Consider the following 14721-nt stretch of genomic DNA (forward strand, 5'->3'; position numbering starts at 1 on the left):
TGGCAAGCATCTGTTTGTCCCACTATTGCAGATGTTTGTGTACAGTTAAACTTGTTCCTATTGACAGGGATGAGTCAAAAATACACGGAAACATGGAAATACAAGGTAAATTTCTGTAAAAAAATTTCAAAATCCATTGTTTTTCAGCATTTTCCACCAAATTTTGAAGACTCCTTGTCTATTACTAATAGATTACAAAGAATATCTCTTGTGTCCAATCAGACATGTTTTAGATGATTTTCCTGAAACTCAGGTTAGGAGGAGAAACAATGAACCTTCTACTAATCCAGGAATCATAGGAAGTGAGCGGGCAGAGGAGTCAGACCTTTCCGAAGCAAATGAGTCATGGGAATGGGGGTGGGGGCTGGGGAGACTCAGCAGTGCAGACACCCAATTGGAAACGGAAAGTGTACTTGCAGCTAAATTTCTGTTAGGACACCAGGAGGAAAACCAAAGAGGAGCAGAGAATTTTGAAAGTACCACAAGCAAACTTCAGGTCACACAGTTCTTTCAATATATGAAGTGGACAGGCCGGCGCCGTGGCTCACTTGGTTAATCCTCTGCCTGAGGCATCGGCATCCCATATGGGCTCCAGGTTCTAGTCCTGGTTGCTCCTCTTCCAGTCCAGCTCTCTGCTGTGGCCTGGGAGGGCAGTGGAGGATGGCCCAAGTGCTTGGGCGCCTGTACCCGCATGGGAGACCAGGAGGAAGCACCTGGCTCCTGGCTTTGGATTGGCACAGCACTGGCAGTAGCAGTCATTTGGGGGGTGAACCAACAGAAGGAAGACCTTTCTCTCTGTCTCTCTCTCTCACTGTCTATAACTCTACCTGTCAAATAATATATATATATGAAGTGGACAAATATGCTTAATTCAGAGTCAAAGAGAATAAATGAAATGGAAAAAATACCAGGAAAGGTTACTAAAGAACTCCAGCAAAATTGTACTGCCATGTAGCATGTGATCCCTGGTTACCTGTCAATTACTCAGAAGTGGGCCATTTAGCTTAGTGATAAGCATAATTGTCATCATTGGTGCTTATTTTTGGAAACAAAAAGACTCAGGCCCATGTTTTATAAATTTTCATATGTTGATCTCATTTTTTGTTTGTTTTTCATTTGTTCTCTGTCCCTCTCCCCATACAACACAAACTTTCTACAAGTGTAGAGTTTTGCACATGGTGCAGAGGCTGCCAGGACTGGATCAATGGGCAGGGTAAGAGTTTATATATACTGTAAGCTGTGACAGTGATGCATCAGCACCCTGGGAACATGTTCTCAATAAACCAGGTAACTGAGAGTAGAACATAATTTTTGTTTTTGAGATGTATTCCACATTGCTCTAGAATATCCATCATACCAAATTTATACTGCCACTATAAATCACCCGTTGATACTAAAAAGTAACCTAGACATGGTTCTTTACATTTTAGAAAGATTTTCACCAGTCTCTGACAATTTCAGGAGAGGATATTTTGATTTATGTTAATTAGTGCTTTTTTTTTTGACAGGCAGAGTGGACAGTGAGAGAGCAAGAAAGAGAAAAAGGTCTTCCTTTTTCCATTGGTTCACCCCCGCAGTGGCCGCTGCGGCCGGCGCGCTGATCCGAAGCCAGGAGCCAGGTGCTTTTCCTGGTCTCCATGCGGGTGCAGGGCCCAAGGACTTGGGCCATCCTCCACTGCACTCCTGGGTCACAGCAGAGAGCCAGACTGGAAGAGCAGTAACTGGGATTAGAATCCAGGGTGCCGTTGCCGCAGGTGGAGGATTAGCCTATTGAGCCACGGTGCTGGCCTATTTTGATTTATGAAAACAAAAACAAAACACCCCAACACTCCTACAACTTCAGCTTTGTATCAACTTCACAGTCAGGATAATACTATATCATACATTAAACAACAAGTGACCTAAACAATGTGATCTTCGCTCATGATATGTAGCTTGGCTCTTCAAGTGGGAGCTGAAATAATTGAAACCTAAAATATTTGATTAGATGCCTTTGATTGAAGCAGCGATGCATCTTTACAAAATTACCCTGGTCCCTTAATCACAGGGTTGTGAAATCACTTAGCAACCAAGTTTCTTTTTTCCTCAGGTGGCATAATTAGACCTTGTACTGGTTCGAAAAGGTTTGTTTTTCAAAGGTAAAACCTTGTTTAGGTGTTAAACACAATGAGTGATTAGATATGCGGATGGTGAAAATGAACAGAATAAATGATGTTTCACCCAAACATAGAAGGAACTTATTATTTCTTACCGGACTTTTCCTCTGAAGACGTAGGCATGGGGAGGAAAAATAGAGAGAAAATGAGAGAGGCAAAATGTATTTTCTAGAAGAAAATAGCTTCTGGCTCAGAAGTATCTTGTTCAAGGCAGCTCCGGAAGAGGCTGCTTTTATACATGCTTCCTACAGGAATCTCAAGGGTCATCCCCAGGCTGTGATTTTGTTCAAGTTACAGGGGGCTTGGATATAGCCTCCATTTGGGCATATTGATAGCTTTCTTTTGAGTGATTTATTTTATCAAACAGATTTGTATGCCATGCAATATTGAAAGGAGTTGGAAAATGCCACTAATGTTTTGTAATCAAAGTCATAAACTTAAAACACTAGAATTTTCCAGAAGCTTCACCATCGCCCACGATTTTTGGACATATTATCTTTCCCTGTAGTCACGCTGGCTGGATCCATCAGTCCTTTCATCTCTCCTCTTCCTTCACTCTTCACAGACAATCACCAGTTCTTTGTCCCTGGCCTCTCAGAGTCTTCTCTTATTTCCTCAGCAACTGTCTTAGTGAGGGTCACTTCATCCCTGGCTGACAACAGTGCTCCATGAGCCCCCTAGCCTATGGTCCTATGTCCAGTTTCACCTTCTAATCCATTCTTCACACTATTTCCAGGATCATTTTCTAGTGAAGTGACTATATGACTCCACCCTTTGAAAACCTCCCTGCTATCCAGAAAAAAAGAATACAAGCGCCCCTCGATTGCATTTAGTGTCTTGATGGTGGGCTCCGGCTTGCCTTCCCGCCCTCATCACCCCCATCTTTCCATGATGCTCGCACTTAGGATGGCTGTAGACTGTCCCTGACATCTCGAGGATGTGCCCCAACTCATGCTGCTTCTCCAACCCTCAGTGGCTTCTCTCTCCCCAGAAAAAAACATACTCATCCTTAGGCCAGTAACATTTCTGCCATGAGACCTCTCTTTAGCTTCCCAGTGGGAATAAATTATTCCTGTTTCTTGTTAAATGCAGCACATCCCTCTTGTTCAAAATAATAAATAAATTTTGAAGCCTCTTCCATTTGCCTGGCATTTATTGGCCTCTGGGTGAACTGATACACATTGTTAATATGTTTTTGCAGTCCTTATTTGGTTCTGTATTATGCAGACATCTCCACTAGATGATTAGCTCACAGCAAAGGTTATGAATGGACTATCTCTAGCCCCAAACTCAGCGCTAGACACATAGTAGGTACTCCAAGCATATCTGTGAACTTCCTTTTTGGAGTCCACTAAGATGTTATACAAATGTCTGAAGCACAGAGTCTGGAAATACAGAAAGATGAATTGCTCTCTGAAATAAGGCTGAATCATAAATTGCTCAAGGCTGATGACCCAGTGTAATGGTTCCCTCACCAGCTTCTATAAATATTTCACTTAGCTCTCACTTAACTGGTAATTTCTCTGCCCATTAGAGACCTTTGGTACAAGCACGTGTTACAAGGGTTCAAAGGAAGTGGCACAGCCTTGCACAAACATTGGTGTAGAGTTACAGGACCAGATCTCCAAGGTGGAATTTTCTCCTACAGCAAAAACTAAGGCTTTAGAATAGCTGGGGGCCAACAGGGGGCCACATCCATGGTGCAACTTCCACCCTATGTAAGTAGCACAGAGGAGGAAAAATTATTCACAAGACCCAGGTTCCAATCTATAAACAGAAGGAATTTCAGAGTTAAAATAAAATAGCTTTAAAGAGGTTCTCATGGTGGGAAGAGGTGCATGAGCCTATACAGTCAAATGAACGCATGCCCTTATTTTCTGGATGACTTTGAACAAGTTATACTGTGCCTGGACTCTATAATATGTAAAATAGGAACAGTCGCTACTTCATAGGATTGTTGTGAGGATCAAAAGACAAAGTGTAATGTTGACAGCCAACAATTCATGAAAATTTGCTATTATTTTCCACTAGGTGATTGGGATCATTATTATTTCTAATCCAACATTGAAGAAAATGAGGCTTGGGCCTGGACTTCTGGTGCAGTGGTTTAGGCTGCCGCTTAGGATAACGACATCTCACATGGGAGCCCTGGTTTGAGTCCCAGATGCTCCCCTTCTTATCCAGCTCCCTGCTAATCTACCTGGGAAATCAGCAGAATTTGGCTGAAATACTTGGAATCCTGTCACTCATGTAGGAGACTAGTATGGAGTTCCTGGCTTGTGGCCTCAGCCTGGCCCAGACCTGGCTGTTGTGTTCATTTGAGGAGGTGAACCAGTGGATGGAAGATCTCTTTCCCTGTCTGTGTCACACTGCCTTTCGGATCAATCAGTGATTCAGACAAACAGAGCTAGGTTGGGTTCCAGAATGCCTGACTCTCAAGAGCCTGATCTGTGGTGGGCTCATAGCCAAAGTTCCTTAGAGACGGAACCTCCTTTTAGGGGCTTATCAACACAGGGATTGAGAAACGATGGAGCTTGTGGATCACAGAGCCTGAAAATAAGGTTGGATCTGTCCAGTGGAAAGAATTAGACCAATCATTCTGGTTTGTCCTAGCAGAGAATGAGTTTGTGCTCTCAGAGTAAGCTTGTGTTTCTAAGTATCTTTTCAGTCTTTGGAATTACACTCTGATTATAAGGTAAACTCTTCATCCTTTTCTAGAATTAAATGCATTCATTTAATTGAAATCAGAAGTCCAAGCAGGAACACGTGAGAGAGAAGGGTTATCGCTCCTCTCCTCCATATGCCTTTCCATCCTGGCCACATGATGCATTAAAACCATCTTTATTCAATGTGTGTCTTGCTTTGTTACCACTGCCAACACCTAGTCTGTGGTCTCTGTGCTCTGAGCGTCTCCCTGCCTGCCTAACAGCTGAACAAAGAACTGAGCAAGGATCAAGACACAAAAGGTCAGGCCTAATCTACAAGCATTTAAGCATCTGTATCATTTGCCCTTAAAAATAGGATGGCTGTATTATATACACTAGACCCAATAGGGGTCTAGTATAAAATAACCAATTCCAATCTGTTATTTATGACTAACCTGGTGTTCACAAAGAACATAAGCATAATTTATTAATTTATTATCAATTAACATATTTATTGATCACCAAATAAATGCCAGACATTATTTTAGGCTTGTTAATACAGAACAAAAGTAACACAAATAGTCCAATGAGCTTTTTAGTAGGAAAAGGATACAGACTATAAGTCATAAATAATGCAAATAAACAAGCAATGTGTTCTGTATTTTAGAAGAAAATAAAATTTAAATAAGTACATCACTGGGAATACCCAGGTAGAAGGTTTTGTTATTTTAAATAAGATGATCAGGGCAGGTTTCCTTGGGAAAGTGACTTGAGTGAGCTCCTTAAGTTGGTTAGGGAGATCACAACGCAGGTGTCTGGGGAAGAAGGGCCCAACCAGAGGTCCATGAGGAGCAGAATGAGAATGGAAAATGGCGGGTCATAGACTAGGGGCTGGGAGTGTCCTAACTGTGAGGGTGTTGAAGGCCACTGCCAAGGCTTGGGTTTCGTTCCATTTCGCTGCAGCTACTGCTGTCACTTAGCTGTTCTCGGGAGTGGATGTTAGGTAACTGTTGGATGCTGAGAAGAAGTACAGATGACACAGTATCAGAAAATACCTGGAGCTACAAGTTCTGCTGTTGGTCACCACTCTTTGGAAGCTCTTCTTTATTCCCCACGTACCATATTGGGAAAGAAAATAACACAAAGATGGGTTTCAAATAGGTTAGCAAGTAGAAAGGGAATTTCCACTGGGCAACACCAAGTATGGTCAGTGCCTCTTGCCTCCCATCTCTGTGTCCACATCAGGACAACCTGCTCAGGCTGACACTCGTGCCTCCAGACCACTCCTTTGCTGGGAGCTGATTCAAGCACTGGGTCCACGGATAGTTAGATGATGCCCTTTAGACAGATAGGGCAGATGGACAAAACTTTCATCTGTACTCAGTATAAAGGTGAAATTTTGTTCAGTCTCTATGAGTGAGTCATGCTAAGATTTTTTTCTAAAACAATTAAAAATTAGATTTTAACTTTTTTTTTTGCTGTAAATTTCTAGCACTAAAAAAGGAAAAGGAATAGATACTTTTCCCTTTATACTGTTATGCTTATTTTTTAATATTCATTCACTGGGACTCTTTAATATAAAAATCAATACAATACTTGACCCTTAAGGATGAAGACTACATGACTTAAAACCTAAGATTTTTGATGAGAACACAGACATTTCATTGGGATGTACAAGACTAGGGAAGGGGAATTGTGAAAGAAAACCAGGACGCATAGAAGAGAAGAACACATTCCTACATTTTTATAGAACCTGTGAATAGTAAGAGGAGAATCAGGAAATCACTACTCTTGCTGTGCATCAATCCAGTAAGGGAGAAATTTTGCAGAATTGAAAGGAAAAAGATCAAAGAGATTGAGACCCATAAATTTATTTTTTATCAAATAACTTGAATGTAAATTGCATTATATCAGTCTGGACACAAAGTTCCACATAACTTCCTTCCATTCAACTGGCAAATATTTTTAACAAACTGACTATGTGTCATTTAGTGCTGTAAGCTTAGAAGCAGTGCTCCCTTAGGGAAGAATTAACGTAGGAATCTATAACCCCTGGGTGTAGGATTATCTATTGGAAAATAACATTCACAGAATTGTTCACTACTAAACTTCAATTAAAAACTTATTTTTCCAAATTGACTGCTCTTTATTAAGCTCATTCTACCACCATTATGGCCATGAACTCATAACTGTAGTTTTAAATTCTACACTCTACACTCTGCACCAGTAAAGCTAACAATGACAGTGATACTAGATTATTTAAAAATGAGACTTTTTGAAAAATTACAATTAAATATATAATTAAAAGTGCATAATTCAAGAATTTGCTACCTCTGGTGAAGCCATCATACTATTTTTAAGTGTCAACATTGTGGGTACATAGTCTCATTCAGTTAGCTTTTCAGTTGGTAATAGTAATTGAGTGTGATTTTCAACCCTGTTTCTGGAACTTCCAGATCAGATTACATTGCCTGAGACAGTAACATATTACTGCAAGGAATAAGAGTTTAGTTGTGTAAGGAAAATCTCTTACATCTCACAAAGAAAGCAAGAATACTAATATTCAGAGGGTACGACCAACATTAATTGGAGAAATAATGCCAAAAGCTCTCTGGGTTGAATATGGACTACTCTGTTTATTTTCATGGAGATCTGACCACCCAACAACTCAGAGGTCTCATCTAACCAAAGTGTTGAGAGTGGGGACATGAAAAGTTAAGAACATGATATTTTAACATTGAAAGCCTGAAAATGGAAGTATCAGAGAATTCTTCAGGAAAAAAAATTGGTAGGGAAGGGAAGAATGAATGTATATTAGTTATAAGATGAATTCTTCTTCAGGTAGAACATAGCATCTTAAGATGGAGGGAAGAGATAATATATTTTGAAAAATAAAGTTCATACCCATTTCCCTATCTGTCTGTCCTTCTCTGAAAAAATATTTTTTAACTTATGTGCTAACTCTGGCAGATTTTAGTAGGGAGTGGGGTTACCTTTAGCTCTGCCTGGGGTAGACTCTCATAGGACATGTGGGATCCAATCACAATGGCTGCTGAAGGTCTGGAATGTGGTGTGGCAACTTATCTGCCCCATGTTTCTTGTTCCTGGTCTGGATCAGCTCTCATCACGTTTGCCCTCTGAAGCTTTTCTTGACTGGTAGAATGAAGGCTGAGTCTTGGCCTTCCTACGCCCTACACGTGAGGGCTGGGCTGAGCACGCCGCATCAGAACACGTGCCAGCGTTAGCTTCTCCTTGCACTGTTCTGTGTTTCTAGCAGAGGAGAATGCTGCTGTGTAGGAGAATGGAGCTCTCCTCCCCCACCTATGACTCTTTGTTTTTACTGAACTCAACGGGGTGCTGAACCTTCTGCCAAAGAGAGGACAGGAAAGGGGGTGGTGTTACCAAGCAGCAGCAGCAAATTCATGGGTTTTGCTCTTTGGCAGGCTAATTTGGGGGTGGGAGGGTGGGTGGGCCACCTGGAATAGGCTTATAGCACCAGACTGTCTCCAGTTCAAAGCTCTCACCCCTCCTCATTTGTTTTTTGGTTAAATCAATCCATTAGGGATTGCATATCTCCAGGAAGAAGATTAAATTAATTGCTTCTTCATCACTCAGTGTCAAAGTCTTTAATTCCCGGTAACACTGAGCTTTCCAGCACGAGGGGAGGAGGCAGTAGCCTACATGCCAGGAGAGGTTGACTCCTACTCTCACGGTTTCTACAGCTCTCTTCTCCTTGACTTTGCTCAAGTCCTCCCTCGCTATTTTTATTTTCCTTCTGCCTCCCACAAGTCTCTCAGCTTAAGGAAAAGGAAAGCGAAGCTGGAAAGGGAACTGATATTTAATGGAGCCCTGGATGACAAGGCACAGAACTGGGCCTATTACAACGTTCTCCCACATCGTGCTGACATCCACCTAGTGACTAGACTCTATCTTCCCATTTTATAGACTTGAACTCCGAACCTAATTGTTAAGTAACTTGCCCATGACATACAGATAACAAACCAGAGACTCAACTGCCTGGGTTCTTCCTACTAACTGTCTTGCTTCAAATGAAGTGTTCTCTTTCATCATCCCCTTGCTACATACAAAATCCACTCCTAAAACAGAGAGCACCCCACAGAGAATATTAGGCCAGAACACACAGCAGGGTATTTAAGCTGAGAAGGATTCTGAGGGTCTCTGAATCATAGACCCCTATAGCTCAGAAAAGAGTATGGGGCAGACGCTAGGGCTTGCATTCTGGCCTTTGAGCTTCCCACGGTCTCTTGCATTTCTGTACTGGTTTCTCTGTAAAGTGAGGCCGACACCACCTCCCTACCCACTTAACAGGGCTGCTGTTACGCATCCTTCTGATCACGACTGGGCTTCTAGAACACACAGAGCAGGTTATATTACACCATTGACATAAAAAGTGCACGCGATTGATTGATTGATTCGGGGAACTGAAATAAATGAGTCACAAAATGAGGTGTCACTCATTAACATTTAAAACAAAGGTGCATGAAGTCTGAATACAAAGTGAGAGAATTTTCATAAAGTAGAAATCACACATGACAGCAGCCTGTAAGCCTGGCCTTGAGTTTTCAGTTCAGCCATTCCCTCCTCTCCTTGGCACAACAAATGAAATACATGGAAGAGTGACCTAGCCTGACTCACTGCTAGGGAAGCCTAGCAGGTGGGCTTCTGAGCTAGCACCTTTGGGCATCCATCAATACCCTCCAAGGTTTGTGAGTGCTTGCAAATTGTATGTAAAATGTATTGAATGAGGTAATACATTCTTTTTTTTCCCCAGAAAGAGTCAATAGCTTTCATCGAATGTATTGTAATCCAGTGGTTAAGATTTCTGAATTAGAAACCGGACTTTGGGCAGGAGTACTCAGCATCTAGCTGCTCTCTTGCAGCGCATTCGATAAATCTTACACTGCTTGCTCTAAAAAAAGAAGGAATCAAACTTTCTTGGCTTAAGTCGCAGCAACTTCATTCATGAGCTGTGATACCTTGGACAAGTTAATGAACCCCTCACTGCTTCAATTGTCTCATTTGTAAAGTGGGGGTAACACTCGTACCCGTCTCACAGGGTTTTTGTGAGTATGAGTTCACGTATATGGAGCACCTGACACACAGCACTCAAGTTCTAGCACCTGCTGTCATCAGCACCATTACTTTTAGAAGTTCTCAAAGGTGGTCATGAACTTCAAGGATGATTAGAGTAGTTACTGCAGGGCATTTTATTGTTCTGGTTATTAACAGCAACCGTTTACGCAGTACCTCTTCTGGACCCTACATAAATTAACTTACAAAACGCTAAGCACTTTCTATGCTTTTTATCTCTTTGATCCCTACAAAGATCAGTGAGGTGGGTAGTATTATTGATCTCATTTTCCAATTGATTCAGCCTTGCTTGAGTCTTCAAGAGTTCGGTCATTTGCCCAGGATCACATAAGTAATGAGTGCAGGGCCGGAATGCAAATGTAGTTCTCACTTACTCCAGAGAAAAATGCCTTAATCAATGAAGAACTAAATGCTTATAGCTAAAAGACAACTTCCCGAAGTAAATCAACAGTAGCTGTTGGCCCACCAAAGAACAAGAGTAAAGGAAGCAATGGCAACACATGAAAAAAGAAGATTGTACCCAGAATGAAGCTACAGCATCCACCTGTTCATGTCCATGAAGGCTATGGGACTCTCGGGTTTGAAAATACCTAGTGAGTGTGGCATGTGGTTGCAGGTATGTCAGAGACAGCTCTCCCTGAGGGTTTCAGAAGGCATGGAGAGGTCCACGTCCGAGACCCAGGAAACCAGAGACCATGAAATGGTGGCCAAAGGGGAAGTTGGCTGCAGAAGATCTCATCATGTCTGTAGTCAGGAGACTGAGGTGAAAACAACCAGAGGTTTGGACCTCAGCGGGAATTTCAGTTTGTGTGTGCTGCTGGCAGCACTGAGTATATGTTACCTTCTCATAAATTGGCAGGCAGAGTGTTAGTGAGAAGGTTGGGCATGCTGGTTGGTATTTTGGATATTAGGTTTCAGTGTCTGCTATGTGGAGAGTGCTCAAAAATTTTGGGTGAAATGATTTGAAGAGGGAGTGAGAAATGAAGTGAATTCTCCATGAAATAAATTTGGTGGACACAATACAGTCTAGAATTGTAAATGTAGTCTTCGACATGGTCTCCTGAAGAAGCATCACACATTTTCAGGGGATATTGCTGTTACTCAAAACAATTTAGCTTTATTTCTGCAATTACCTTTAAAACAGTTAAGAAGTATCACGAAAACTTATTAACACATTTTCTCAGTTTGGTGCTTAGGATAATTAATCACTAGTTTTGCTCTAAATGACTTATGGCTATTTAGATTACTTGATTTATCACTATTCATGACATTATTAAAAATATACTCTATCCTCTTCAGAAAATTCTAACCATAATTCTAGTAATACCTGAATACAATATCTATTATGATTACTTTATATTTGAAGGATCTTTACAAAGTTCACTGAAAATGCATTTTATGAAAAAACAATGCATAAATTTCATCTTTTAATATCATTTCCCAACGACGTTTTGAGTACTCTTGAAGATATTGTCTAACTCAATGCTCAAAATAGCTTTATGAGAAGGTATGAGAGTTCTCTCAGTTTATAGGTGTAGGAATCAAGCACAAGTTTTGTGATGTGCCCAAGTTACCAGTTAAGAGGTAGAGCCCACTTCTTCAAGTGGCTCAATTGGAAGAAGTTACTATTTCTATTTCTCTCAAATTACCTTACATGTTACTTTTTTTTATAAGCTTATTTTTTAGCTTTAAAATTTAACATTTTTGTCACATTCACTTCACATGTAGATATTATACAAATGTATATATACTATTTTGGAAACAGAGATATTAATATTACAAAGTGAGGGATTCATGTCAGTGATCATAACATGGGGGAAAGAAGGGTATTTTGTCATGTACAGAGTACGATTCTGTGAAGCAATTTTATTACTAGGTACCGAATGATATGACATCCGCACAGTTTTTAGCCTCTCTCTGTATTAACTTCCTCGAATTAGAGAAAACGTGATGTTTGTCTTTCTGGTTCTGGCTGGTATCATTTAGCAGAATGATCTCCAGTTGTATTCATTTTGTTGCAGATGTCATGGCTGAGTAATATTCCACTGTGAGCATATACCACATTTTTCTTTAATGATCAACTGATAGACATCTAGGTTGGTTTCATACCTTTGCTACTCTGAATGAAGCTGCTGTAAATATGGGAGTGCAGGTATTTCTCATACGTTGATTTCACTCCCTTTCGTAGGATAGCTGGGTCAAATCAAATGGTAGATCTATTTTTAGTTTTCTGAGGAATCTCCACCTGTTTTCCATAACGATTGTACCAATTTGCATTCTCATCCACAGTGTGTTAGCTTACCCTTTTCTCCACAAACTCTCCAGTATTTGTTATCTTCTCATTTTTGGATAAGAGCCATTCTAACTAGAGTGAGGAGATTTTGATTTGCATTTCTTGATGGCTCATGATCCTGAGCACTTGTTCATGTGTCTATTGGTCATCCTAAATGCTATCTTTATCAGATGACCATCCAAGTGCCTAATGTGTGCCGTCTACTGTACTAGGAATAGGGGAGAAAAAGTCAAACAGGATTTGACCCTGCCAAAGATCAATAATAATCTGCACAAAATTTCCTGAAGGACAATTGTTGCTCCTACTTTACATATGAGGAAACAGGGGCCTGGAACAGTTATGAGGCTTGTTTGAAGTCGCACAGGTGAAAGGTGGTAGTCTTGGACCTGGGGCCCAGGCCTGTCTGAATCCATATTGTATGTGCCTTCTGTTACTGCACAGATGTCTCCTATTAACCCAAAATTCTAGAACAAATTAAGTAAACAGATGGCCAGAAAGCACTTGGAGACTACAAACAAAGCCCATCATTCTCTGTGATAGTTTCTGATAGAGGTCTGGTAGTTCCAGGCAAGGTTATAGACAAAGACATATATATATGTCTTTCTAATTTGCTGTGACATTTGCCATGCTTTCCATCTTTTTTTTTTTAAGAAAATGGAAATAAATGGAAATATGTGGCTGGGATGAGGGCACAGGTAGGTGAATAATTGTGTGGTGAACAAGGGAGGCTGAAACATGTGTGAATGGATGTAAAACTAGAAGGTGTTGACACGCCACAGCACTCTGTCCATGGCCTGCTCCCATTCCCATGTTTATTTATTCACTCGCCCACTTACTCACTCACTCACTCACTCACCAGCATTTATCCGATGGCAATCATATAGAAGGCCCTATGGTGCAGGGCTTTGTAGTGGATACCCAATGCACCATGAAGATTCCTCTTCAGGGGCGTTCTTGTGCCAGCTGTTGGGGGTGCTCTTGGCAGACAGACCTCAGTTGCTAACAGCTCAGGTCTGCCTCAGGAGCAGACAGCCATCTCGCCAAGGTCACATCTCTTCCTCGCTTAGCTCATATTGGAGTACTAATTGGTACAGCAGTGTACAACTGCTTCCTCTCAGCCAAGCTCACAATAACCATGCAGGAACATTCTAGCACTGGAGGTCCCTTGGATCAATTTAAGCTGTTGCTGGTTATGCAAAGCAGCTCAGTTTTTCTGTCTACTCCACTCCACAGGTGTTAAGCTCAAGGTCACTTCTTAATAAACATCTTTCACACTGAATGTGGAATTGGAGTTGGTCTGCTTTGTGAAAAATGTGTTGGCAAAAGGAAGGGCCTTGCTTTTGTTTATCCTATAAAGAATACAACTACAACCAAGGACAAAAGTTACACATTTGGTTAAATAAAAGAAAGACTGCTATTTCAATAACAAAATAGCCTGCTTCAAAGAACATTGGACTTTGTAAGATAAAGGGTATACTATGATTTTAATAGTTTACTGAAATTTGTTCTGTTCATCCTGCTTTAGGTCACAAACAGCATGGCATCACTGGTACTTATAAGCTATTGATGAGAAAAACTGTAAAGGGAACGTCCTGGATTTAATAGGTTCTAGGAATAATTTTAAAGATAAATGTTTGGGGGAGAATCCTATTTCCTAAAGAACTTCTCCAAATAACCTAAGATTACATAAGACACAGTGGTAGAAACTATTGAAGTCTACTGACAGTGCTTTGTATCTTTGTCTTTCAGGAACAGAATACTGAATTTTAGCTGGCTACAAGTCCAACCAGCAAAAGACTACACTTCCCAGAGCCCCTTGCCACAAATATGTAACTAAATTATAACCAATGAGATCTGCATAGTAGTGGTATGTACAACTTCTGAGTTAAACTCTTTAAGGAAACTACTTGTCATTCATTTTCATGTTCCTCTATCCCAAGGCAGAAATACGGAGTTGCTTGCTGGAGCTAAGACAGCAGCATCTCAGGAAAGATGCAGCTATAATGCTGACAATCCTGGGGTCTTTGGGGACCCTTGGAGTAGAACTCTATTAGCTGCTGGACTTCCTACCAGCTTGGAGTTTTACATGGGAGCGAAATAAGCCATCTACTGTACTTTGAGCCATTATTATTTTAGTCTTTGTGAAAGCTGCTCAACCAGCTTTCTAACCTACATAGACACAAATCAACAGTTCAGTTCTGAATGATGTTTGTCCTGTGCCCTGTGAGCATCATGGCTCATCAGGAGACCACAATATGACAAGAATTGGAATTAACATCCTTTACTCGGAAGTAATCCTTTCATCATCCCTGCTTTTTTTCTACCTTTCTTTGTCTTAACTCACATACTATCTTATTGCTATATAAAATCAAGGTCAAGGTGAGATTAGGACTGAAATTTTATTTGTTGAATGATACAGTAAAATTTTTTGAAAGCAATTTTAAAACCCTGATTTTCCATGTTGTTGAAGCTTTGTTTTGGAAAGGAATAATTTTTCATCAGGTGTATGTTATAC

General features: G+C 40.8%; 1 protein-coding gene across 8 annotated transcripts in view; it reads right to left on the reverse strand.

Annotated features, from left to right (window-relative positions):
- The window catches only part of SGIP1 (SH3GL interacting endocytic adaptor 1), a 229971-nt gene that overhangs the window by 86916 nt on the left and 128334 nt on the right, over positions 1-14721 (reverse strand). The window contains exon 10 of one of the 8 annotated variants that reach the window (XM_089337275.1): positions 2252-2263. The exons of the other annotated variants lie outside the window; for them this stretch is intronic. Coding sequence (XP_089193401.1) covers positions 2252-2263 — 12 coding nt within the window. The remainder of the gene's footprint in view (positions 1-2251; positions 2264-14721) is intronic. 8 annotated transcript variants of the gene reach the window in all.

The sequence above is a fragment of the Oryctolagus cuniculus genome, chromosome 7 (assembly GCF_051225735.1).
Source record: "Oryctolagus cuniculus isolate XC-2025 breed Fujian yellow rabbit chromosome 7, ASM5122573v1, whole genome shotgun sequence".
NCBI classification, from domain to species: Eukaryota; Metazoa; Chordata; class Mammalia; order Lagomorpha; family Leporidae; genus Oryctolagus; species Oryctolagus cuniculus.